Source organism: Phoxinus phoxinus (genome assembly GCF_949152265.1).
Source record: "Phoxinus phoxinus genome assembly, chromosome: 20".
NCBI lineage: Eukaryota > Metazoa > Chordata > Actinopteri > Cypriniformes > Leuciscidae > Phoxinus > Phoxinus phoxinus.
Window position 1 is genome coordinate 13,680,646 of NC_136895.1, and position 27,893 is coordinate 13,708,538.

The following is a 27,893-nucleotide window of genomic DNA, read 5'->3' on the forward strand; positions in this document are numbered from 1 at the left end:
ATGGATCTTACGGTTTTGGGTTCGATGTGGCTCAGATTAGTTGTATGTGTCTTGTTTCTTCTTCAGTGGACAGAAAGTAAGTCTACTCCAGTCTGTTGCTTTTATGCAGTAATGACGTCATTCTTAGTCCACTTGTTGAATTTTCTAGTGTCAAAGAGCAAAGATTTACTTATGTGAGATATACTAAAACATTGTCCTGCAACTGATTTTAGTAGGCCTTCTACATTTTCTAAATATTTAAACAACATAGTGTTTTTTTACATGCTTGTATTTGTATTTAAATGTGTAGAAAGTATTTTAAACACTTCATGATGGTTTATATTGTGTGTGTGTGTGTATTTGTGTCTCATTTTCTACTTATATGGATGAAAAAGATACCCAGTGGCTTGATATTGTTCCCGTTTGCTTTGATACGGTGTGGTCAGAGGAGTCGTAACCCTGGACGCATCAGCCGCAGTGGCACTTAAGGACATAAAAGGCTGTGCATCAAAGACACTTAGAAGCAGAACTGTGCTTTTCATTTTCTAGATTCTGGTACATTTAAAAGGATTGTGATTTGCTTTCATCACATGCACACACACACACACAAAACAAAGGCCTGGGCATTTAAACGTGTGCATTTTTACCGTTATATAACATTTGAGTTTGATACTTTAGACTGTATGTATCTTAGGAGGATTACAGAGCTCTGTTTAAATGAACATATGGTTTGACATCCTTGTGTTTTTGGGATAATACGTGTGGGCTCAAGTTGAGCGCTGGTCTAGACTTCCAATAAGCTGATTTTACAAAAATCCCCCATGCAAAACGGCCAATTTGGGTCCCAAAACCAGCTGGCCAACAACTTAAAATATAGATGTTTGATTTGAAAGTATAGAAATTTGAGTCTAACATGCTTAAAAGTTATTGACTACACAGCTTTTTAAATCCTTAAGACTTTTTGATGCAATAAACCTACAGCAAATTTCCTCTCTGGACCCTGAATGTAAGTGAGTGGCAATCCTGATAGCGACATTCCCAAATTACGCTTATGATTGCTTGCGCTATTAGCCTTTGTCTAATGCACAGTCTGTAATAAAAATAAAAAAAACATTGCAGACTGCAGGGTTTGAATGGGGTTTCCAGACACCCCCTAAATGACTGACTTATGTCTATTGCCGGTTACCATAGCAACCCCTGCTAAAGGAAAGCTGGAAGTGTGGAATTGGTTGCTATGGGGACATAATTTGATGCTTTGTTGAGACTCCAAAGTTTGCGAACGTCCTTGCGCAGTGAGCGCCGTGAATAGGGCTGACACAGAGGTTAAGCCGTTTTTTAGATAGATAACAGAGCATTGTTTCCTCTGGCATTTCTGAGAATGACCAGCTGAATACAGGATGGAGGAGGCTTTTATATATGCGCTTTATCTAAAGCTGTGCAGGCCCTGCATTGTGTAGATTTGACCAGTCAGGTATATGCACAAACTGACACTTGAAGCTGAAGTGTGTACATTTTTTCGATGTTAAAGTCCACATGAAATCAAAACGAAAGTGTTTTGGCTTTATATGAATATATTACTCTTATCTATAAGCTAGTGTGCTCCAAAACAATGACAACATTTGCATTTAGAAGTATGGCTGCACGATTAATCGCAATTTACATGAAATCGCACTTGAACCGATTTGGCTTATCGTGATTATGAAATCGCAAATGCTGCGATTATTTGTATGCGCAGCTCGTCAGTTACGGACAGCAGAAGTAAACTCTGCTCCTTCTGAAAGCACTGTGAGTTTGAGTCACTTATAACGTGCATTTGAAAAAGCAACACGCGTCAAACATCTTTCCAAACATGAGAAGCATTTATGAACCTCTTACCCAACAAAAGACAACATTTAAAGGGATAGTTCACTTTAAAATTTAAATTCTGTCATCATATACTCACCCTCAAGTTGTTTCAAACCTGTATGAATTTCTTTCTTCTGCTGAACACAAAGGAAGATATTTTGAAAAATGTCAGTAACCAAACAGTTACCAGGTCCCATTGAGTTCCATAGTATTTTTTTTTCCTACTATGGAAGTCAATGGGACCTGTTTGGTTACTGACATTTTTCAAAATATCTTCCTTTGTGTTCAGCAGAAGAAAGAAATTTATACAGGTTTGAATGTATGAAGGTGAGTATATGATGACAGAATTTTCATTTTAAAGTGAACTATCCCTTTAATAACATGCTTTTACTCCAAACTCACTTCTTAACGGCGGTTGAGCATCCTTCTGTGAGATGATGTGGCTTCTTACACATAATAAGGCAGTTGTGTGTTTATTAGTCATGTTTAATCAATCAAAGCGTTTCAATCGTCTGTTTATTCAGCTACAGATAGTACGATGCCATCGATTTTGATGACATCAATCTGCATTTCAGCTTCTCATCAGATTTACTGTCCAATCAGATTCTCTTTAGAATCTAAAGCGTCCCGCCCCCAATAGACGCCAACACTTTCTTTACAAAGCGACATCGCCAACTACTGGGCTGGCAGCAGAATACAGTGATTTTAGTCATTTTATTCTGTGTGAACGAGTATTATTTTGACAACGTTGTCGTCATGAAAAAACGCATAGAAAAACTTTTCGTTTTTAGTTAATCGTAAACTTACACTAAAGCTCAAACAGTAGAGCATGCCGCTTGCAACGGCCAGGTTATGGGTTCGCATTAGGGAATGCATAAACTGATAAAATGTATAGTCTACATTGAACGTAACTTCATAACAATGCGATAATGACAGAACTTGTGTTTTGTCTGTACTGTTCGATATATATATATATATATGTACTGTTCGATTATACATTATTTAAGAAGTTGTGTATTTCTTTTAGCAAGCAAGCATATTTATTTAGCGGATTCTGGCTAACTTGTTTGCCAAGTTATCAAACTTTTTGGCTACAGAAACTGTGAAAATGTGTATATTAAAGTACAATAAATATTATGTAAAAAGGATACACAAACTTTTTAATTGACCCCCTTTTCCAGAGAGGGGCTGGCTTGCACCCTGCTATGGTGCTAGTTTTATTACACAAAGAGATGAACTGACTGCATCAAGTTAAAGTGCTTTCTCAGGTTTGGCTTCTGTTCGTATATAAGCAATGATCAGCTCTCATTAAAGGGGTCCAGCAACAACAGCTATCCTTAGTAGATGGGACTAACAGGTTAATCCCATGTAGTCACATAAACCCCATGATCTGATTAGGGGTGCTCAAAGCTCATATTCTCAATCGCAGACAACACAGCACAAGATCATCAACACGATTCTGACATGGCTATATGGACAAAGATGTTCAATTTAGGGGGATTTCTCCTACAGTAGGTGCAAGAAGTGTGCGTCTGTTTGCAGCAGTCCAGTATGGATGTTAACAATCATTAGGCGGATGTGATTATTAATTCTCTGCGCAAATCCCCCATTGTCACCAATGGAAGAATCACCATAACCACAGTGGTTCTTAGTAACTATTTTAGGATGGGTCAAGCACAATGCAGTCCCGAGGCTTCATCACCTGATGTTTGATTGGCTCTGAAGCCCAGTTGGCTCATTAGTCAATTCATCTAATGCTTATTGGCCTTTTGTTTCAAGCTTGTTGGCCGTATTATCTGTTTGAAGGGCGTTATACAAGGACAGCGCGGCGCAATATATAAAACTGTACTAGAATCCTGAAATCTCTTTGAGCTTTAAAGTTTAAAGAGTGACACCTTTATCAAAAACAACCATGTAAAGACAAGAATGGATTCATAATAATAAATTAGCTTACTGTTGTTGCTATGTGAAATCAAGAATTCAATAGCCTTCTTATTAATTGAGGATAATTTGAAAGTATGATGCTCTAGGATAAATGTGGGGTAGTATAAAACAGCTATAAATCATGAATTGATAAATGCTGTATTTGGACAACTGTTAATGTCAATTTGACAGTGTATTTGCTAACTGACCATGACTCAGCTAGCATGGCAGTGTCACACAATCCTATTAAGCCCAAAGTATACTTCTGACACTGGACAAGAATGAAACTTTATAGTGCGTGGCTAAGCACATGTGTGAGTAATGGAGTATATTTTGAAAGGCAAAGCATTTGGCTGTAAGCAAACTAAAGCAACACAAGTTATACTGTATAGCAAATCTCGGCTGTGTGATTGTTTCTATCACGGCAAAATATGAACTGTATTATCGCACATCTCTCTATATAAAGTCAGTTATAATATCCAACGTTATCCTTATAACATATACACTCGCGTAAAGCGATAAATAGCTAATCTCAAATGGCTGATTTTTTTTTACGCCGCACAATAAAACCAGTTCTTTATGTAAACTTGGATATTATGTCTGACTTTATCTGCATACAATATACTTTACACAGCACATGTCAGTTGCTTGTATTGTGGCAAAATGTAAACTAGCTATCGCCCAGCTTTAATCTGCTAAATGCTAGGCATGAAGATATTTTAAACTTTAACATGATTTTCTGTAAAGCTTCTTTGAAACAATGTGTATTTTAAAAAGCAAATAAAATGTAAAGTATAAAAGTATACTTTAGTTGAGCAGGATGTGATATTTGGAAGAATGTTCAAGAAATGTAAGTGTGCACTGCAAATTAACTTTTCCAAAGCTGCTGTCCACTCTTAAAGGTAGGGTTGGCAATTTCGGAGAGGCTAGTAATAGCAAGCTAACTTTGAAATCATAAAATCCCACCTCCCTTCAGAGCGTCGCCACGGCTCCTCCAAAACACAGGAACACACACAGCATCGAGCATTGGGAGCAAACAAAAGCATCACAGGATGAGAGATGGCAAGCACATAACATTGCAATAATAATGAACATAAACAACTTACAGAACTCACCTGGCTGCTGCAGATTCATTTACGGCATTGATAGTGTTGACACAGAAACGCATAGATCTGTGTGTGAGGACGTGAATAGCTCCAAGATTTACATCTCGTAATTACAGTTACAACATAGCGTGAACGCAGCATTAGCTTGTTGTTTTTGTTCAGGATGAACTGTGTGGTGCTCGGTGGCTGCATGTCGACAACTCTGCATAGCCTTACGCGACACGCTGATGACATGTGCGAGCAGCTGCGCGGAGGTATGCAAATACATAAGTTGACAGGCAGGTAGGACATACTAATTCGGGCAAAATGCAATGATTGGACGAAAATAATTTTGATCCTGAGACTTCCACAGAACGTACATGTTTTAATATTTAGACCACTTCTATTATTCATTGTTTTCAAGATGTGAAGAGTTTCAACCAGTATAATAAAAAGTGTTTATAAAACTAATTGCCTACCCAACCTTCAAAAATAAAGGTTCTTTATTAGCATCAGTGGTTCCATAAAGAACCTTTAACATCCAAGCACAAAGAACCGCTTTATAGTGGAAAAAAGGTTCTTTAGATTATTAAGATGTTTTCACACCATGAAAAAAGTAGTTTTTTTTTAAGAACTGTATACTGAAAGGTATGGAGATTTGGGGAACCCAAACTGGTCCTTCTATGGCACAGCTGTGAAACGCCCATTTTGGAACATTTATTTTTAAGAGTGAAACAACGTTCACATTTCATCCAACGTACATTAGGGAAGCAGACAACTTTTCAATGAATGTTAAAGTGTTTTTTCTTCTTCTTCTTGTAAATCCTTGTAGGTTTAACACTTCTCAAGACCTCAACGCTCTGCCTGGAGAAACCTTGCCAAAACAGGGCAGAGTGCAGGGAAGCCCCGTCTGACTTCCTATGCCAGTGTCAGTCGCCTGTGCCAGCCCTGCCCAGCACGCATTGTGAATCTTCCAATGCGCTCTGCCAACTGTCCATCTGCCAGGGCAATGCGACGTGTCATCCCTCCGGCGCCCACCCAGGGGAACTGGTTTGCCAATGTGAGCCCAGCTTGTTGGGGCAGGACTGTTATTCCAGTGCCCAGCTCTGCGCTCAGGGGCTGTGCGGGGACAGTGTCCGCTGTCTGGCAGTGCAAGACACGAGCCCGGGGTATGCATGCATCTGTCAAGAGGGTTACACCGGGAGTTCTTGCGAGAAAGAGGTGGACCATTGCTCCCCCAACCCCTGCCGCAACCGCGCCATCTGCCGCAGCAGACGGGACGGCCCCACCTGCTTCTGCGTGCCGGGATTCCAGGGCAAGCGCTGCGAGATCGAGGTAAATGAATGCGTGTCGTGGCCCTGCAGGAACGGAGCCACCTGTGTGGACAAGATCGGGCACTACATCTGTCTCTGCAGGCCTGGATACACGGGTGAGTGAAAGGAGTCTGATGCACCATGTGAGACTGACATGTGGAATGTCTAAACTAGTGCCTAGCCAATGCCATCTTGTGGCTGAATGATGGTATTGCACTCTGAAATGCAACATTTGTTTTATGAAGGACCAGTGACAAAACGTAAAGAGCTAATAAGAGAAATGATCAAGGACGGTGACTCTATAGTGGGTTATGCTGTCTCTTAATTGGGTAAGAAGTCACAAAAAAATTTGTAGGTGTTTGGAACCAAATGCAAGTGAATAGAATACAAGTATTTTGACAACCTCCTCGTGTGACAACAAGCCCTGGTATCTTAAAACAAGTGATGTTAATCCTCACGGTTCAGATCTGCTTAAAAACATTTTTGATCAAGTTAAGGAAAAGCTGTGGGCAGCATATCAATTACCCTAAAGACTGACTGGAAGCTTCCAGTTACAGTCTGTTTGATCCAGGATGAGGCCTGTCCAGATGGTATGTGTAATAAGCCATGCAGAGATCTCGACAAAAAGCGGATTGGCATCTTTGCACTCAACACCACTGTCTCTGATGTTCCAGGTAGCAGCTGTGAGGTTCAGATTGACGAGTGTCAATCACAGCCTTGTCTCCACGGCGGCAGTTGCCATGACCACATCAACGGCTTCTCGTGTACCTGCCTGGCGGGCTTCCAGGGGGAACGCTGTGAAACGAACATTGATGAATGCAGTGACCAGCCATGCCAAAATGGAGCTCTTTGTGTGGATGAAATCAATAGGTACAATACATTTCCATGTTAGTATTTTTGGTCTTTTTATATATATAGGTCTCATTTCAGGAAACAATTGATCATTTTTAATCAATCTGTCCAATCAATCAATCATTACTAGCGCTGTTGATATAACACGTTAAATTAATTTAGTTGTGGGAAATATAAAGCGATAAAATTATTAACTAATTTAATATGCACACCCTGCCCCAGACCTCCGTATCTGACATCTGACATTTCATACAGTTAAAAAAAAAAAAAAAAAAAAAAAAAAAAAATATATATATATATATATATATATATATATATACATATAACATAACATAACATATAATTTACATTTTATTGTGTACTTTACATTATAATTTGTATACATGTCGGCAGTGTTTGTTCTTCCTTTAATTTATGCTGACTTAAAAAAAAATATTATAATAAGAATTGGGAGTAATTCATATTGCAAAAACACGTTATGGCCCAAAAATGGGTTTCATTTTCTTAATGCAAAATATAATCACTTTCTTTTATTTTCAATGATGGGGTATATGTTGAATATATTAATAGAATACTATTCATTATTTTAAAAATGAATAATTGTATAAATCAATTTTCAAAAAGGAGGAATATATTTGTAAATAAAATGATAAAAAAATAAACCTTCATTTATGGTGTAAACCACATGCACTCTCTTATTGTGTAGAATAATATTATGTTGAATCATCATTCTGTGAATGTGTTCAAAATGAGTATACCTGAAATGAAATAACCTATATACTTATATTTATTTTGAAATAATCTTATAGCTACCGCTGTGACTGCTCACAGACTAACTTTACTGGTGTTCACTGTGAGATCCCACCTCCTCCCTGCTGGTCTCAACCCTGCCTCAACGACGCCCCCTGTAAGGATGAAAATGGGAACTACACCTGCACTTGCTGGCAAGGTGACTAAAATATATTACAATAAACGTTAATATTGTGGCTCTGTATTTATTTTTTATTAAAATAGTTTTGTACATGATTAGTAGATGTATTTATAATGTGCATGCAATACTTGTAATGTTCATTCATGTCTTCATTTTAGAAATCATGGAAGGCTTAAAATAAGTTATGCAAACTAGGACACAAAACATCAAAAGGCTGACCTCTCATATCTGCTCTGTACTAGGGTTCGAGGGTCGTAACTGTGAGACAGATGTCAGTGAGTGTGACAGCAGTCCCTGTTTGAATGAAGGCACTTGCATTGAGCGCTCACGGAAGCCACTTTATGGCACAGAGCCCTTATTTCCTTCTCAATACAACCCCAGGCATGCTTCCGGCTTCATCTGCAAATGTCCACCAGGATTTTCAGGTATCTCACAGCCCCATTTAAACTTTTGATTTACACATCATTCACTAAGTGTGACATTGTTAAAAAGCAGTATTAAGATAAACTGTTGATTATTATTCAGAAGATAAGGTTGTGTTAGTCCCACATTTTCTTATATAAACCTTTTTTTTTTTGTGCGGCTAGATGGTACAGTTCGGTTTGAGTGCATTTTCTACACCCTGTGACAGATAAATTGTCATTCGACCATATTCCTAAATCTGACCGATTTAAAGAAGTAGTTTCAATAAGGGAAGGGTCAAAAATCCAGGACTGTCCCAACAAATATGGTCACCCTATGGCTCTAAGTTCTTTAAAAATCAAATGTCTGAAGGAAAACCAGAATCAATAAACCCTAATTGCTTTCAATGTCTGGCTAAAGATTGCCTTTAAAGAGCATATTATGACCATCATGAGGTTGATGCAACTATACATCAGAACTTGTCTGATTTGCACAATCAAAACCAAACCAGGCGTTTTATAACACAACATTCAGCACAAATGACTGATTCTCTGACAAGTCCCAGTCGAAACAACTAAACTTATAAATGCAAAATGATTTGTTACCAGCTCAGGACATGACTCACAGACGGAGGCTATAATTGGGCTTCGCCATTGTAAGATGCTCAGGTTGCATTAGACTAATCCCCCGGGAGCTGGCTTTGATGGGGGCCTAGTGTTGCAGTACACAGTTTTTCTTGAAGGAATGAATGTACATCGACGTCTGTTAGGATGGCCTTTGCTATAGATGGATCCATCAAAAAGCAATGTGACTGAACAGATGTGTGGCTGATGAATGGTAGACTTCTAATGCCATGGAAGCTTTAGTTTGGATTTGGAGTGTCCTGTTGCTCATTTCAGGTAAATTTTCAGTTTTGTTGTTGTTTGGATTCCGTTTTGGTTGTACAATAATTTTCAGTGATAATTCAGAGGTGAAATCAGTTGTGTGTGGGGGGTGTAGTTGCCTAATAAAGAACATTAAAAACCAATGTCTTTTATTAGGCTAGTGAAAACTATTTCTGTTTGAACATATGATGAACTTGCAATAAATTGAGGTCATCAGGTTGTGTAGCTACTGATCATTTGTTCATGGTTTCCATTATATACATTATTCACAGCTGCTTAATGTTTTATTCAGACATTTTAAACTTATGCATAACTAAATGCTCATTCAGTGAAAATTTCAGGCACTTCTTTTTAGAAATAAGAAAACTTATTTGGCATCCACACTGGCATAAAGTTGAGTGAGGGTTATACAATCAGCTTTACATTTTTGTTTTCCTGAGGGATTATTGACTAAAACTTGCCCACATTATCCCTGGCGTGAGCCATTCTTTAGTTATTGACCGTTTTCTGACATTGCCACAAATGCAACAAATAGTTTTAAAGATAATCTCTTATAAAAACAATACGGTCTTGTTTTAGAATTGCAGTTGGAACAGTTCATTATTGGTCTACAATCTTTGTTAAATGTTTACTTGTAAGAAACTTGACTAAATTCCACTCTGGGCTTTCTGATTTCAGGTGCCTTGTGTGAGCAAAATACTACTGCTTGTACCACCAACCCGTGTCATAATGGAGCCACATGTGAGGACTTTCTGGGCAGCTACAAGTGCATCTGCCCGTCTGAAAGCCATGATGGAGTCCTCTATGGTGGCCACAATTGTAGCGAGCCCCTGGTGGGTTGCGAGGGCCAAGAGTGCCAGAACGGGGCGGCCTGCATGCCCTTCCTGAGTGAAAGTATACATGGCTACGGTTGCATCTGTCAGCCAGGCTACACCGGCTCTTACTGCCAGACTCCCACTGTATTCTCCTTTGAGACAATTGGAGGATTCCTGCACCTGCAGACGCCGCTGCTGGGTGCAGAAACATACTTTAATATCACACTAAGCTTTCGCACAGTGCTGGAAAACACGGTACTCTTCCAGAGGGGTAGTGAAGGGGTCATTCTCAGCCTAGAGCTGCAGGAGACACACCTGCTTCTTGATCTTAGTAGTGACCCTCAGACAGACACAACCAGCTGGACTCTGACGCTGCCTCAGGATGTATCTGATGGCGAATGGCACACAGTAGAAGCTGTACTTGGAGAGGGTACCCTTCTGTTGCAACTGCTGGAGCCATGCCAGGATGCAGATAACTGTGGTGCAACAGCCCAAGTGAATACCAGCGCCCTTGAGCTGGAGTCAGCTCTACAAAGCACCTTTGTTGGAGGATTGGATGAGGGAGGAGGCACCGGCTCATTCATCGGCTGCATGAGGGACTTGTTTGTGGACTCGCAGCTCATGGTACCGGAGGACTGGTTGAGCAGTTCAGCGGTGAATGTTGTGCAAGGCTGCAGCCATCATGACCGATGCCTTTCTGGTCCATGCGAGAACCATGGAGAGTGTGTTAACCTTTGGCAAGGTTACCAGTGCAGATGTCTGAGACCGTATGTGGGTCAAAACTGTGGTGATGGTAAGGACACCAGGGATTGACCTCACATTAACCATGTCTACACTGGAAGCATCCACAGCGGTGTTGCGAATGGCCTTTCTGTTTATTAAAGCACAACAGAGCTACGCCATGGTTGCTTCTAGTGTAGACACATTGATAGACTATAAATGTAGAAGATTATAGAATAAAACTTGGGAGAATCTTAATGTTTCCTCTAAAGGTCCAAGTTGCAATAGTAAAACAAGTAAAGTTCTAGAAACTCTTTAAGAGTTGTATGTCTTCTCTTCCTTACACAGAGTATATTACTGCCAGATTCGGCCTGGAAGACTCCGCAAGCTATGCTGTCTTCACCATCAACGACCAACTGGAATCAGACACGCTCTATCTGTCCATGTTCTTGCGTACACGGAAGGAGTCTGGTCTTTTGGTGCTGCTTGCCAACAGCACCACTGAGTACTTGCAGATGTGGCTGGAAAAGGGAAAACTGACATTACAATTCAATAACTTGAAGACTATTACTGGTGAAAGTGTGGTTAACGATGGAGAGATCCATTTTGTGAGCATCACCATCGAGGAGGGCATGATAACTCTTCAGGAGTCAGATCATGAATTCGGAGCAATGGATGTTCAACCTGTTTCCGTTCAGATTGGAGATGTGATCTATGTTGGCGGGCTGGTTGATGGACAAGAGTCATCTTCCTTTGGTGGTTACTTTAAAGGGTGCTTACAAGACTTGGAGCTCAATGAGAGGAAGCTTGAGTTTTTCCCACTTGATACTTCTGTGATGTCACACAGACCCGACCGAATGGTTGATGTTACCGCAGGCTGCACCAGTGATGACTCTTGCTCTGTAAGTTACAATGTTAAGTGTCATGAGCTCTCAACTGCAAAAGGACAAAGATTAGGTTACATCAAATCTGGCAGCTTTGTAGACAAAACCTGCTTATCTTATTTAGCTCTGTTATCCACTTTGGACTGGATAGATGTTTACAGTCAAGACTTTAGCCATGTCAATTAAGAAACTAATCCAAAACAGATTCAAAAGATGTTTGTGATCTGATCTGATTTGATTCACTAATCAAATCATTTATTCAACAGTTAATTAAAGTCCCTGAACATTTTTTTTTATTAAATATTTGATCTTTCATCTTCTAAACCATTTAATATATTTAATTCTTTAATTGGATCATTTTAATGACAGTTTTGTATGTCACTTTTGTTTTTCCCTACCAGGAAAATCCTTGCCAGAATGGTGGCATGTGCTTCTCTCTATGGGACGACTTTACGTGCAACTGCCCTCCTAACACAGCAGGGCAGCACTGTGAAGAGGTGAGCTGGTGCGAACTCACCCCCTGCCCACCCCAAGCAATATGCCGGGCCCTCAACCAGGGTTATGAATGTGAGTATTTAGGAACATGTGATCTCAGATGTATAAAACAGTATTTTAGCAGTATTTAATTATTTTTGACTACTAAGACAAAATGAATGGTAACAGAATTAAGATAAAATTAAGAATGTTGGATTAATAACAAAACTAATAAAAGGGTTTGTTTTGCCAAAACATTAAAATGATTCCATAATTTACTCACCCTCAAGCCATCCTAGGTGTATATGACTTTCTTCTTTCAGCCAAACACAATCAGAGTTATATTAAAATATATACTGGCTTTATAAAGCTTGGCTCCTCCAAGCTACACTCCCACTGTAAAGCAATGCTTCCAAGCTTTATAAAGCGATATGTTTTTGTAATAAAAAAAATCCATTTATAACTTTATAAACCATAATCACTGACTTGCAGTAATGGCCATACGAGAGTCTAGTTCCGGTGGAAAAGTGACCTCTGACCCGACGCATGACGTATTGACGATCGGGGAAGTGCAGAGGAAAGAGCAAGACAAAACACAAGTCTAGAAGTCTAAAACGAGAACGAGATATTTTTAAAGAGACATGTCGGAAGAGCTTTAGGTTGTTGTCCAGCCCTAATTGTTTGAACCGCGAGAGGCGTTTACTCTCACCTAAGCTTACGCTATGCCTACATTGGGTCAGGGGTCACTCATCCACCGGAACTAAACTCGCGTACGGCCGTCACCGGAAACCAGTGATTTATAGTTTCTAAAGTTATACACATGGATATTTTCTTACAAAAACACATTGCTTTGCTTCAGGAGGCCTTTATTAACACCCTGGAGCCATATGGATTACTTTTATGATGGATGTGCATTTTTTGGGCTTCAACATCTGTGGTACCATTCACTCCAATTATTAAGCTTGGTAGAGCCAGGAAATTTTTTAATATAACTTTGATTGTGTTTGAATGAAAGAAGAAAGTCATATATATACCTAGGGTGGCTTGAGGGAGAGTAAATTATGGGATCCCTTTAAGTGGCACGCTAGGCTTGGGAAAGAGACTTGCTGGGAACTGATATCTTGCTGACTTTAACTGAGATTGTTTTGCAAATAAAAGTCTGAATCCTAGAAGTGTTATGTAAACTACATCTGCCTTCATTCTACACAGGCATTTCAAACGGGACTTTTCTGGACAACACCACTCTCGTATACCGCGGGAATGGGCTGATCTCCCGCCACCTGACCAGCATCGTTTTCAGTATCCGTACACGTAAACACAATGCAGCAGTGTTGCATGCGGAGAGTGGTTCAGACTTTGTGACGGTATCCATTCAAGATGGCTTTTTGGTGCTTGAGCTTTTAAGTGGACCTTCTTCTTCACCATCTTTGTCACCAGTAACCCTGCACAGCCCAAGGCCTGTGGCCGATGGAGAGTGGCATGTTGTAGAGCTGTTAATGGCCAGTCCTTGGGCTAACAGCTCCCAGTGGATGATGGTTTCCTTAGATGAAAAGAATGAGCCTACTATATCCGACTCAATGACGGGAAATCTAGACTTCCTCCGAGAGGGAATAGATATCATGCTAGGAGGACTGGGCCCGGAGTCTGGCTGGAATCTGATTGGTTGTCTGAGTAATGTTGAGATTGGTGGAATCGTGCTTCCATATTATGGTCCAGCCGAGATGAGATTCCCACGTACACAGGAAGAGAAGTTCCATAAAATATCAGAGAAACCTGTCCAGACTGGCTGTGTTGGTGAGGTGGTGTGTGAACCCAACCCCTGCCTGCATGGAGGCATCTGTGACGATCACTTCAACCTTTTCCACTGCTTCTGTCTTCCTGGCTGGGGTGGTGATCGCTGTGAGCTGAATACAAACACTTGTGCCTCCAACCCCTGTCAACACGGATACTGCAGTGTGCAGAACCTTACATACAGCTGCACATGTGAGAGTGGCTACACTGGCACCAACTGTGAGGTGAAGGTGGACGTATGTGCCGGTCAGAAGTGTGCTAATGGAGGGACCTGCTTGCATGGCTTAAACATCTACTCTTGCCTCTGTCCCCACATGTTTACTGGGCCAAATTGCAAGTGAGTCTATTCTAATGTGTCTCAAGCAGTTGACTAGTGGACATGTTCATTATTACTATCGGTCATACTTCGGGTTTAAACAAGCCCCTAACCCAGGGTTCCTCAAATCCAGCCCTGGAATGCCAGTGCCCTGCAGTTTAGCTCGTTGATTGGGGTTGGAGCTAAACCAAAGACTATGGATATAGAAAAATGGTTCACTCGTATTACATATGAATGGGATAAACTGCAAAGCACAATATGGCGGAATACGTCCCGCCTTCTAAGTAAAAGAGCCAGTCGCTTATTGGTAAAGCCATTGCATCAATACGGCTGCTGTTAGAAGCTCCAGTTCCCAGACTCATGTTTAGGACTGCACATGCACATTGGCTGGTCTAGCGTGAAAAAAAAATTTTTTAAACGCTATTTGAGCATAATAAACAACATTTATGGAACAGTTGATCTCAGATTTTGTTGCTGATTTCAAATATGTAATTTAATTGTGAGTTCGGCTAGTAGTTTTAGAGATGTCAGGATTTCCCCATTCAAAGGACTTTAGATAGGCTTTTAGATAGGACTTGGTCTTGGATGCCCAAAATAGCTGCCCGGAGGTGTTGCAAATATGGCCGCCGAGTGAACAGACTTTCCTTAAAAGGTACTTTGGCTGAACTCTGCAGGGCATTCCAGAGCCATATTTGAGGAACCTTGCTCTAACCCTAATTGTTAAACTTTGGCATGTAACTGGTCCCACTATTGTTGTACAAATATGTGTGATCCTTCATATCATGTAGTTTATTGAAGGGGAGTGTGTAGTTGCCTGTCGATAAATTTGGACTTAACGGGTGGGCAATTAAACAAGTAAAAAATGTTCATAGACTAAACCTGAAAGAGGGGACCTGAGGCACACCAATGGACCAAAATATATTTGAGACATGAGAGAGGGCTCTTCTAACTTTGTTTTTTAAGCTACCACCAAGACTACCCTAACACTGAGGTGGTAAGTTTTGTGAGGCAAGCATCTAGTTGACTGATTTGGCTGATTTTGGCCTGTTAAGAGTTTACGTCTAAGTTTAGCAGACATTGCATGGAGGTTGTGTGCATCCAAAGACCTGATTTAAGGCTTCTACACCAAGGCAATCCACAGGTATGTCTGTAAGAAATCATGTTTGTCCCTTCTGTAAAACACTAAACCAAGTCAAGAAGAGACTTGCCTCAGATATGATATCAACATGTTGTTAAAAAGCCATAGCTAATCTCAAGAAGCTACTCCTCTTTTCAAAGGAAAGAGAATGCAGACAGAAATTTCGACTTTGTACACCGAAACAGGCCACAAACCTCATACAATGATTCCCATCGAATAAACAAAGCAACTTGAATGAATCAAGACCCCTAAGGGACTGATTTGTTTTAAAGGTAATGCAAATCATATAATTGCTTTTATGGTGTTGTTTATGCTAGCGTGACTGCAGAGATGTGACTGTTGCCATACGTGTCATTTGAAAGTGGTAATGGTAATAATAGTGTCTGTTGAGAGTGCCCATCCTCCAGTGGTTGCGTTAGGCCTTCGGGGTGGCATCTAAGGCAAGTCTGCAGCCATTTATCTCATAAACATGTTTTGTTGCCAGACTGCTTCATAGCACTCCTTTGAAACTGCCTTGCAGGCAGCTGGGAGACATAATAGATCTATCTTTTCCCCACTGCAGAGTTAGAGAGATCTTTGGTGTAAAGTTTTGCTGCATAAAAAAAAAGAATGACGCTTGCTGTTTGTTTGTCTCTTTCCTGTTCCCTCTGTCACACAACAGCACTCTGATTGAAGAGGCTCCGTGGTACGTAGTTGTCAGGAGCATGTAAGTGCCGTTTTACTGTTGACTTTTTTCCTTTATTTTATACCATTTTTTATACGTTCTCCTTATTTTCTTCTTTCGTTCTTTCCTTCCTTTCTCTTAATTCTTTTCATTTCCATTTCTTTATTCGCTCTATCATCCCTTTTTCCTGTCATCCTCCTGCCTTTCTTCCTGTCTTTATCACTTTCCTCTATCCCTTCTTTTTTGCCTTGCCTTCCTTCCTACCATCCTTCCCTCCCTACCCCATACTTTTAATTTATTCTCTCTATCATTTCTTTCTTCCTATCCTGCTTTCTTTCTTTCCTTCCTTATTTTTCCCTACTTTCCTTTGCCGTCTCTCTATCCTTTTTTCCTTCATTACTTTCTGCTTTCATTTTTTTCTCTTCTCTTCCTTCTTTCTTGCCTTTGCCCTTTCTTTCTTCTTGATGCACTGAGATCCAGGCAGTCAAAGAACTGACATTTCTTTATTTTATTAAACTTTTAATAAACTGAGTACAACTCTAAAAAATAAAAGACCAGAGGTCTAACAATTACAAGGTTAACATCTATAATTCTGAAATTTGGAGTATAATAATCTCTGTCAGAAGAGATCATACAGACTGGAGATCACCCAAAGTAACAGAGCAGTCAGAGGAAGAAGTGAAGTGAAGCCACCGCATATCAATGGCCCTATATATCTGTAAGTGTAGTAAAAACTTACATTCCACTTAAAGATCTGTTGTTTAGTGTGATAAGAAAGGTCAAACTGAATTATCCATTGTGTCAGTGATGTACGTCTTCCTACTAAGAGGTGGTGACAGGTCGTCGTGGCCGTTGCAACTTGCAAAAGAGACAGAAATAGATGCGCGAGGTGTGGTTTTAACACCTCTGGAACAAAAGAAAGCGAAGCTTGCGTCGTGCAAAATAACATTGCAGGAAAGGTACATCTAGTACCGTGAATCACAAATTCTGAGAACATTGTCACTTATGCAGCACTTGGCAGGCGTCCAATATTTAACCCAAGTAACAGGAGTATCTTGTCATGTAGGAACATTTGAATATAACAGTATTCAAACAGTATTACATTGATAAGATGGAATGGAGTAAATCAGTAAATACCTGATGATGAAGATTATGTATATGGAATACATGGATAAATAAATTCAAAGATAATATTGATAAGCAAACAATCATACATGAATAAACGATAGAAGAAATGATATGAATGAAGACATTGTCATAAACATTGATTTTGGATACACCACTTCTGTTCAAATCCTTTCCTTACCCTTTCTTTCTTTACTTCCTTCCTTCAGACTACTTTCCAAATTTCTTTATTTTTCTTCTTTTACCCTTTCTTTCTTGCCTTCCTTCCTACTTTTCTTACTTTTTCTCTATCCATTTTTTTCTTGCCATCCTGCTTTCTTTCTTTCTTTCTTTCTTTCCTGCCTCTTTCCTTTTTTCCTTCATATTTTTCTTTCTACTTTCCTTTCCCTGAATCTATCCCTCCTTTCTTGGCTTCCTTTCTTCTCTGATTTTTTTCTTTTCACCCTTCCTTTCTTCCATCCTTCCTACTTTCCAATACTTTCCTTTCTGTTCATGCCTGTTTCTTTCTTGTTGTCCTTTTTTTCATTCCTACTTTTTCTGCCTTTCTGCCTTAATTTCTCTGAAAAAAAAAAAATTAAACCACAATGAGTAACATTTCCTTTCCCAAAACCCCCTTATTTGTCACATCAAATCTTCGTCCATACAGAATAACAATGGGGGTCTTCATATTCACTGTATGTTAATCCCCATATAAGGTGTCAGTTTATTGCATTCTCTTTGTCTTGTGGTCAGAGGTCCATTCACATGCTAATGTCATTATTCTAATAGTAGGCTAATCCTCTTTTGTGCTGGACAAAGCGTGGGGGGTGGGGGGTGGTAGTAGTCTCTTACATGGGTCTCAGGAGGAGAGGATAGCTTCTTCATCATCTGTTATGTTTCTTTCTTTTCCCTCATCCTCCCCATCCCCAGACCGCCCAAGCTCCCGGTGTCCATCTGTGGTGATGAACAGCAGAACCACACATGTTTCAATGGAGGGAACTGTTCTGACACCAACATGATGTGTGACTGCCTCCCTGGGTTTTCGGGTCACTGGTGATTATTCCTTCTCTTTCTTTGTTCACATAATCTCATACATACATGTTAATGAATTTCAGAGTAGTAATTATGGCATGGTTTTGCCTGATATGATCAGGATATTTGTATGCAGAGCCAAATATTAACAACAATAATAACCGTAATATTTAAGTTAGTAATAACAAGGTTTGTTTTCACTATACATTTGTCTTTTAGGTGCGAACAAGATCTTGATGAATGTAGATCCAACCCTTGCATGAATGGTGGCTATTGCCAGAACATGGTCAACAAGTTCGTGTGTGTCTGTGAAATGACCTTCGCGGGCGAGACCTGTGAAGTCGACGTAAGCGACCTTTACTTTTACATGGCGGCTTTGTTTTGGCAAAACCTCTTCCAGATTCTATCCTACCTCATTCTGCGCTTAGACGATGAGCCAGAGATAGACTGGGGTGACAACGAGTAAACCGCACTGTGGTGGGGGCCAAGAAAAAGCTCATTTTGGGGCTTTTGCACCGGAGGAATTTTTTCATAGTTCCTAGAACTAATGGCGGAAGTTCCCGCTTTTTGGCGTGTTCACACCACAGGAACTGGGAACAATTTAGTTCTAGGAACAACTTTAGGCGGACTAAATTAGCACCTACTTCAGAGTAGAATCAAACCCAGCACAATAGGAACTACCAGTGACGTAAGTGTACACTGATTGGCCGAACGCATGCGAAACACTGGCACCCGCCATTAAAAACAAAACAAAAAAAACTGTGTACACACACAGTTTATAGCCTATATATTAACTCTATGAAAATCGAAAACACAGATAGATGGACCGATGCCGAAGTCCAGGCACTTCTCTACCTTTACGCTAAGGAGGAAATCCAATGCGGCTTTGAAGGCACCAAGCAAAACATGATTATGTATTTCTGCTAAGCTAGCGACATTGGGAATCAACCATACAGTCAGCAAATGCAATACTTTTTGGTATACTGTTTACTTTCTTTGTTTAAAAGTTCTGTCTAATAACGCATTAGATATGTATTCGACTAATGAAGAATGGGAGCGCTATGTGCTCAGGCTCAACGCCGTCAAAATAAAAGTCCCGCACGACAACCAGAGCGGCAGGACATAAGCGACGGCTTGCATAAGTTCCTACTGGCGGTGTGAATGCAACCAGGAAAGATGGTTTCCCCCTAGGGGAATATTTAGTTCTCCGGGGACCGTCCTGGTGGCTAGTTCCTATAACTGTGTGTTCCTGTAACTACCCGGTGCAAAAGCCCCTCATAAGTGTTTTCTATACAGGTTTAATAAGCTGGAACGGAATACTGATTCAAAAAACTTTGCTTCACAACTCTGTTATTTAAGTTCCATAGATATTTGATATGAACATATATACTTAATTAAATGTAAATAAAGTATTTATCAAGTAAATGTAATTGTAAATAAGAGTCTTTTAACCATGGACAGTGTTATTTGTTGGTTTGGGAAAAACAGTGTGCAAGGATCAGGTGTGTATCTCTATCAGGCCATTAGATGGCTTTTTTAGTGCCTTAAGGTGACAGTGTTCATAAGCGAAACTCTGCCAGCACATTTATCAATGGAAATGTTGTTACAGGATGACAGCGTTTTCTTCCTAATCCAAAGGTTTCTTTTTTTTATTGTACTTTATGCAATTCAAGTGAGAATTGCAGACTGACATGGAAAATCATTTTAAATATACTTATGTTGTTGTGTTTATTAAGTTTAGCATTACATAGAGTAGAGTTTGTACATTTGTAATATATAATTAATATAACATGAATAATAATGTTTCTAAGGCAAGGTTTGGGATTGAATTGGAATGATGCGAAGGAATTTACTGAATTGCATGTCAACATAGGCAAATTTATGAGTTTTATTGGTCCAGCACCAATTTAGCTGTACAGGGAGTAATTTGGTTCATTTTGATAACTAATTGGGAGCATCCTGGGAAATAAAGTGTTCATAAAAATATATTATGAAGTTCATTTTGATTTTTAAAAGCATAATCGTGCATTTGTAATCGGTGCGGTTTCTAAAAAAGACTTTTAGCATAGAGGAGATTTAGTTTATTTCTGTTATATATAATTTCATGTTTCATTTCATCTGTCATTTCCATATTTATTTTCCTTTCCATTTTCCATCCCTGATTTCCATCCAACAATATCCCACTATTGATCAACTCATTGCTCTTTTGTATCTTAAAATCATATTTAACATTGTTAACTATACTCTGTAGTCCTTTCTGTGTATTTTTTAAACTAGCAATATGTCACACTCAGTCGTTTCTGTAGTTTGCAGTGTTGTCATGTGTTCATCTGTCTGTTGATCTCCATGTTAGCCTTCATGACCAGATTGTGTACATTGTGTCTCTCACATTCTGTCTTTAGATGACTGTCTTCAAATAAAGCATTTTCTCTCCATCCCATCCATCTTCAATCTGTTGTTTGTCCTTTGTCAGTTTTGTTTAGCTGTCTCTCTTCTGTCATTTACACATCCAGACACTGTGCCAGTGGCACATCATGCAGGTTTTGAAGAATGGTGCCACAGATTTTGATAGACAGAGCCACTGAAATATGGGCGGCAGACACATCAAAGACGCCACGGCACTGTAAAACCTATGGCATGTGTGTTGAGTCAGCAATTTGTGTGTAATCCTGACACCATAGGATGTTGAGACTAGGCAAAAAGTGTGTACTGTGCAAGTTTGAAACAAGATGAAGTTTTTTTTTTACCTCTGCAACTTGCAGTGTATCAGATGTTGTGACAACTTTACTGAGTTAAGTGTACCTTGGGTACATAAATGAGGGCAGGTGATAACAATAATTTGGTTTACAATTCACCTCTACATGGATTTAGATGCTACTATTACTAGTTGAGTTCAGTCAGGACCACTTTAAGATTGAATTTTATTGATAATCTTTGGATTTGGCGATAGGCTTAGGCTTTAAGGTGCTCGAGCTGCCATTCTTGACAGATACATCCTTGAGACACAAAACCCCCAAAGCCTTTTAATAACCAAATGTTTCTTAGCATATGTTACAGAAAGATATGATTACGTACATAGAGTTTCTAATACAGCATCCACTGCTCTATTATGAAGATGCTAGGAGGTGAAGGGATGGAGGTGGGTGTAAATATCTGTGCGACAGACTGCGGAGCATTCGTGAATGAGCTTAAATACTATAGTTGATTGTAGATGGAGTAACAAATCAGCTGAGCGTCAGCTGATATAGTTTAGCGATCAGTGGTCTGCCTGAACTACGCTTGAATTCCATCCGATCACTCAAGCTCTATTTATTTAACCTCTCGGCTACATCCACACTCTTAGGCCGTTTACTCTTGGTATTAAGAAGCGTTTTGGTCGATCGGATCACAAGTGCACAATGCTAAATACAGGTGTAAACGGGGTCTAAAGTGTTTTGAGCTTGTCCACTTTCGACCACTTCCAGAGGTAGTTGAAAACATATTCAACCCGATTGCTTTCGTAGTGTAAACACTCATGTGGTCGAATGTATTCGAACAGCCACAAAAGACCGTCTTCTCTGCGCCTATCTGACCTAACGCCTGAACATTATGGGAAGCGCACTAGCGAGACAGGGTTTAAACTTTGTTGACTGAAGACCCAAGTTTGGTTTGAAGACGAAAAACACATGTTCTCATCATTCCTGATTTCTAACACATATTCACAGTGGTCGGCGTGGTCTTGTGTCTGTCAGAGCAGAAAGGAAAGCTGTTGCTCTGTGTTTTTTCGTTGTTTCCGGTCGCGTTCATATGTAAATTGGGCAAGCTTATTTCGTCCATTAGATTGAAAGATCTGAAAAAGCCCATACATTTACCCGCCTATAGACACTCCCCTCAAAGAAATCAGGACAGAAGTGGTTGAAAGTGGACAAAAGAGACAGAGTAAAACACCAGGTGTAAACGGGTATGTGTCTCCCTTCTTTAGTGATCCGATCGACCAAAACGGCAATCTTAATACCAGGTGTAAACACTGAAGAGAAACATAATTATTCAGTAATTAAAATGCAATTCATATAATCTCTTCTATGATGACATGTTTTAATTAGTAGCCTACATTTGAATCAATTTGGATATTTTTGTATAGGGTAATAAAGTACAAATTCTCATTAAAGAAAAACTAAAGTAGGCTAGTTACTTTTTTTAATTGTAGAAGATGTATGAAAATCATGATTAAAGAAATAAATTATATATATAAATACACACACACACACAGACACACACACAGTTTTATGCTTGAAAACGTATTCAATATTAAATAATACATTAATGGTTACACGCATTTTAAATTTGATTTTAAATTAAATAATTTCTTAATAAATTAGATATTTTTCTTGGCAAATATTTTAATTGACCAAATGATATTTATGTGATTGATGAGCTGAACTGATATCACAAAGTTTAAGATTATTGTGACTGAATACAGAAAAGCACGGATAAATTTAATCCTCTCAAGATGTCCTTATTTTTAACTTGTGAGCAAAATGCTATTGTGCGGGTTAAAGATAGCCACTTTCCACTTTGGTAATCCCATCTAACAGGATAGATGCTGGTTGAGAGGATCTCATGCTAAGACATGTTTTGTGGTGCTCTCTGAGCTTTGGTGTTTTCTTAAAGACCCCATTATATCAAAATGAGACATTCGTAACGCATAAAAGTGAACAAAATCCTTTTTAAAAGAAAACACATTTAAAATGTACAGTCTTTCTCTATAGGACAATTTTTTGTCCAGTCATGCAAATTTCTATGATAGGATATAATCTATTTATAACCCATAGCAATCAGAACAATATGTGTCATGCATAAAACAACAAAAAATATACTTAGCCTATATTTTGTATAACGTTACAAAATAAATGGGCGAGTAGACCTGAGCAGGCCCATCTTTTTATTGAATAGGTGCAATCAAATGAAGCGAAACGATCTCTACAATGAATTGTGCTTATCGATTCTCTCAATGAGTCATATTATGGAAAGGACGTTTGCGTAGCCTACTAACGGTAGCCTACATTTACACAACGATGTACTAAAAACGGAAATGTTTTTCCTTTGCTTTTCTCAGGTAGCCTACAGACGACATCGCTTTCAAAACGATCCAAGTTTACACGGATCCGCGAGAACTATTCAAAATGCTTTTTCATGCCAGGCCAGCGATGTCACTTTGTAAAAACAAAACAAACAAAAAAACACTTACATCAATGCTATGCCATTTAACACGACACCATTTTCAACTAAAAACTGAAATTCTGTAGGCCTATGTGTTTTGGTCGTTCATTTACACGAAGGCAGTGTTTTGGTGGCCTGAAAACGCAAGCTTTTGAAAACGGGTTTCAAAGTGCAAGTTTTTTAAACTATCATTATCGTCTCAGTGTAAACTACAAAAACACAAATCGTTATTATAACGCCACGCACCTGTGTTCAGTAAAGTGCACGCGCAGTGTTTTTTTTGTTTTTTTTTTACAAAGTTAACATCGTACATCGCCAACTACTGGCTGGCCTGGCATGAATAATACCGCGTTTGTAGTCTTTTTCGCGGATCCGTGTGAACGGGATCGTTTTGACAACGTTGTCGTCTGAACGTTAAGAACGCAAAGGAAAAACTTTTCCCTTTTTTAGTACTTCACTGCCGTGTAAACGTACAACAACGATATATAACTTTATGTAGGTTAACATCCTGTTATTATGAATCATTAAAAAAAATCATACAGTTTTATTTCTAATGCAATACATTTTCTTAAAAAGTTTAAAAATAGATCATTAATGCAGAGGCAATGCGACAGGGATGCAAGCACAGTTCTTGAGGGTTAGTGTTTTTTGACTGCTGAAGCATAAATGTGTCTCAGTGTGAGGAATCTGTGGGTCTGTGGTTCTGTTCCACGTCTGCAGAGAAAGTTTGTGTCTTCAGAGTGACAGAATAGTGCTTGGCCAGCAGAAAGGCGCAGCGGCGTTCTGTGTGAAATGCAACTCAGCAGAGCATCGCTGCAGGTCTGGAAACGAGGGGGAAATATATCGGGAGAAGCTTATCGCAGTGACAGGGTCGTTTGTCTGCTGGAAAGTCTGGCTGTCTCTCTCCTTCTCGCTTTCTCTCACACACATAAAACATCGCATTCAGAGCAGGTGATGAGCTCAGCTCAGAGTTTCTGTGGCCATGAGCTTCTTGCCTGTCTCGGCTCCTTCAACACATGGAGCCGGTGTGGGAAGGGCTGGGTTGGATAATCTAATTTTGGTCCTGAAGATCAGTCCATTTACGAAGAGTATGTGTGAGAAATAGCATTTGGTGGTGGTGTATAATTTCTATATATAATATTAGCCTCATAGGCCGATATGTGGAACATACAAAAATAAAATTAAATAATAAGTGCATAACTAAATGAAGTAGTTTCAGACAGAGTCAGTCTGTGTTAGTGGGGATTTTACATTGATTCTTTCCACCGGTTACATTGTTATGCCAGTAGTTGGCGACAAGTGACTGTATTTTTGTTTGAATTAATGAATCGTTCGATTTGTTCAATACACTGATTCAACAAAACAAAAGACTCTCTAACTGAGTGAGTCATTGAATCATTCAGTCAAAAGTTTTGTTCAAAAACACTGGTTGGATCAGTAGGCTAACGAAACAATAGGTGTGTACGACTTGAAGAGGTGCTGCGCAGACCGATCGGTGTATGACATCAAAGTGCAGTAAAAACGATTAAAGAGCAGACGGCTCTGTATGCTTTCGAACCACTCTTGCGGGTACTCTGATATTATACACTGATCGATCGGCACAGCAGCGCCTGAAATCGAACACGCCGAGCCTGAAATCTTAAAAATGCTGCCTTCGGAGGATTAATTCCAAGGTAGGAAGGCATCTAGACACATCTAGTCTGAATCCAACTTTAGCTTCACTTCCTGTCTCCTGGGATACCTTCATCTGATCGATTTTTGAAGGCAGCATAGATGTATCCTTCACCGCCTTTGATATCCCACAATGCTTGGCATTCTGTGACAGTTGAGCTAAAAAATAAAGACGGCGTCTGAAAGTTGCGGTTGGTGGTAAGTTTGTGTAAATGTACGTTTTTGATCAACGTGTTTGACCTCTGATGTCATTTCTTGCAAGAAATTAGTATTGTAGTAATTAAATATTCGCTCAGTTATCACCAAAGCTCACTTTTTTTTATTGTAGACCATTTAACTGTTACGCTGCCTCAGATGTCTTCTCTGAAATCAGTTTTGTGAGGTACCTTCATGCGCAAACACTGCCCACAAAGTCAAAGAAAGATAAAGTCAACTGACTTATTCAAAACACAGACGTATTTAGGAACAAAACAAACGAGTGAGTCATTGAATCATTCATTCAAATGATTAATTTAAATCACTGACGTATTCAGGAACAAATAGTTTTGGTTTGCAAAACAATTTTTTTTATCTTATTCTAACTTTATTAGCCTACTTAATGAACTCTTGTATAAAAGGCAGTATGTTTTGTTAGAAGACTTAATTTTCGCATCAGGATTGACTGTGCTGAAAATGTCAAGAGAGGTGGCAGATGGGGTAGGATGGGACACTGGGAGCAGACAGCTGTGCCAATCGATCTGCACTGGAGAGAGTAGCCTACCTTGGTAAAAAAAAAAAAAAAAAAAAAAAAAAACTTCCAGATTGTCAACTTATGTAGACTCAGCCAAGATGATCTCAATTTGTGTGATCCAAGACAGCCAACAGAGTCGGCCCAGATCCGGTACATGTGGATTCCACACGTAGGCCTACCAGATGTGGCCGGATCTGGGCCGACTCCATGTTGCTGTCTGAGATGCTTCTTAGTGTTTACCAACATCTAAATGTAGATTATACGGTTTTATTAGGTTAAGAATTAAATTGAAATATTTAAAACATGAATCTACATTTTACTGCCTACTCATCACTAACTCCGCCCCGTTTTTATTTCCTTTAGCTGAATGCAGAGAGCGTGACGTCTGCCCTGTTGCTGTCCATCAGCCTGGTGTCCATTATTCTGTTGTTGGTTCTTTTCGGCGTGGCCACAGCTTTGGTCATGACGGTGAACCGACGGGCCACACGAGGCACCTACAGCCCCAGTCGGCAGGAGAAGGAAGGTTCAAGAGTGGAGATGTGGAACATTGTGCAACCTCCACCAATGGAGAGACTTATCTGAGCCAATCAACCAATGATCGGCCAATCATGTTGTTCATGGCATGTTGGCTTTAGAAGACGAAGGCCTTTATTCATTGATCATGTGGCAGCTCTCATCAGCTAGATAACAGTAATGCAAATTACCATTTTTGATTGGACAATCTTTCACATAATGGATGTTTAATTTATAATATTTTGTGAAGGACACATTGATATTTACCTCTGAAAAGCTTTAGGATTCATTGATTGGTGAATTGTTAAGTGTTTAAAATAATAGTGACATCCAATGCTGCTCAACAATCACGGCTAGTTAGAACAAATTTAATAGAGTTCAGACCAATTGGATTTCGTGGAAGAAACGGCTTAGTTTTTGCATCGCGTCTGGTCAGGACGTTTCAAGGTTTTCTATTTGTGTTTGTGCTGCCAGTGAGCTGTAAAAGTGACATTTGCGAGAGAGAAAAACCCCTAAAGGCCTGTTCACTCCAAGGACGATAACTATGATATGATGTTCCAAATATAAAAGAATAGCAGCGAAACAATATCGTTGGAATGATAAAAACATTGAAATCCAATCAGAATCATTTCTGCTTTAAAGAGCTCGAGCATTTAAAGCGACAGACGACAAACTGCAGCGCGCGCTTAGAATAAACAGTGTTGTCGTTCATTGGTGTTGACGCTAATATATTTATCGTTATAGTTCTTGATGTGTACAGGCCTTAAGACTTCTACGCGAGTCATTTTTTGGGCATGCACAGAAAACTTGCTCGTGCAATATTTCACGCAGTCACATTGCTGTTTCCGATTTATGTATTTTACCGTGCGCATGCGTAGAATTTTTTTTTTTCTCGGGTGTATGCAAAAGTCTCAGGATTTTTTTTTTCTGGCAAATGTTATAACTTAAGCTGTGTAATAAACATTTTAATTTGTCGAGTAAATTTGATTTTAACCAACATCAAAAGTGTATAAATTGATAGCATAGTAACTTAAACATGGACTGTTCGGTAAACCGCAAAGAAATCGTTCGATATTAAATGAACAGCATCAGTTTTTCTGATCACCTGCTTAATGTATTTTAAAAATGATCAATACTTTAATATTTGATTTAGTGGTTTTCCCTTCCCAATATACCTTTAGGATCACTTATCTAAATTCAAAAGCCACAGTCAGAAGAAATATCACAACAGTGGTCAAATGAAGAGTGAATCTACCCAGGCGAGTTGTATAGACATATATCATTTATTTCAGTTCACAGTGCATACAGTGGTACCAGTAGTTCCTGTAACAACACACCAGACTGACCCAATTTGCACTTGAAAACCATATAACTGCAGTGAGAGCAAGCGGAAGAGTTCTACCATCCAGCTTCATTCACTCAAAAGCACTTCAACCACCACAAACTAAACTGATCACATGGTCATTTCATCTGTACATACCAGGAAACATTCAAGAAAATGAAGCACGAATGGTCTGTCTATCATTATGTTGAATAAAATCAGCTGTACAGACTTTTTGTGTGACAAAAACATGTTGCGTTGTGTGGAACATTCAAAAGCACGGCCTGGAGAGTCCAGTGATTCAGCT

The 27,893-nt window shown here is 39.4% G+C and overlaps 1 protein-coding gene across 1 annotated transcript; it reads left to right on the forward strand.

The window, feature by feature from the left end:
• crb1 (crumbs cell polarity complex component 1) lies at positions 1–27,818 on the forward strand (the record flags this gene model as incomplete). Its single annotated transcript, XM_079592902.1, has 13 exons — positions 1–76; positions 5,665–6,265; positions 6,824–7,015; positions 7,807–7,946; positions 8,171–8,353; positions 9,893–10,822; positions 11,098–11,651; positions 12,035–12,200; positions 13,317–14,235; positions 16,014–16,058; positions 18,051–18,173; positions 18,372–18,498; positions 26,116–27,818. 13 exons carry the CDS (start codon positions 1–3, stop codon positions 26,332–26,334), a joined length of 4,275 nt encoding a protein of 1,424 aa, XP_079449028.1. The 3' UTR covers positions 26,335–27,818.
• Positions 27,819–27,893: the final 75 nt, after the last annotated feature.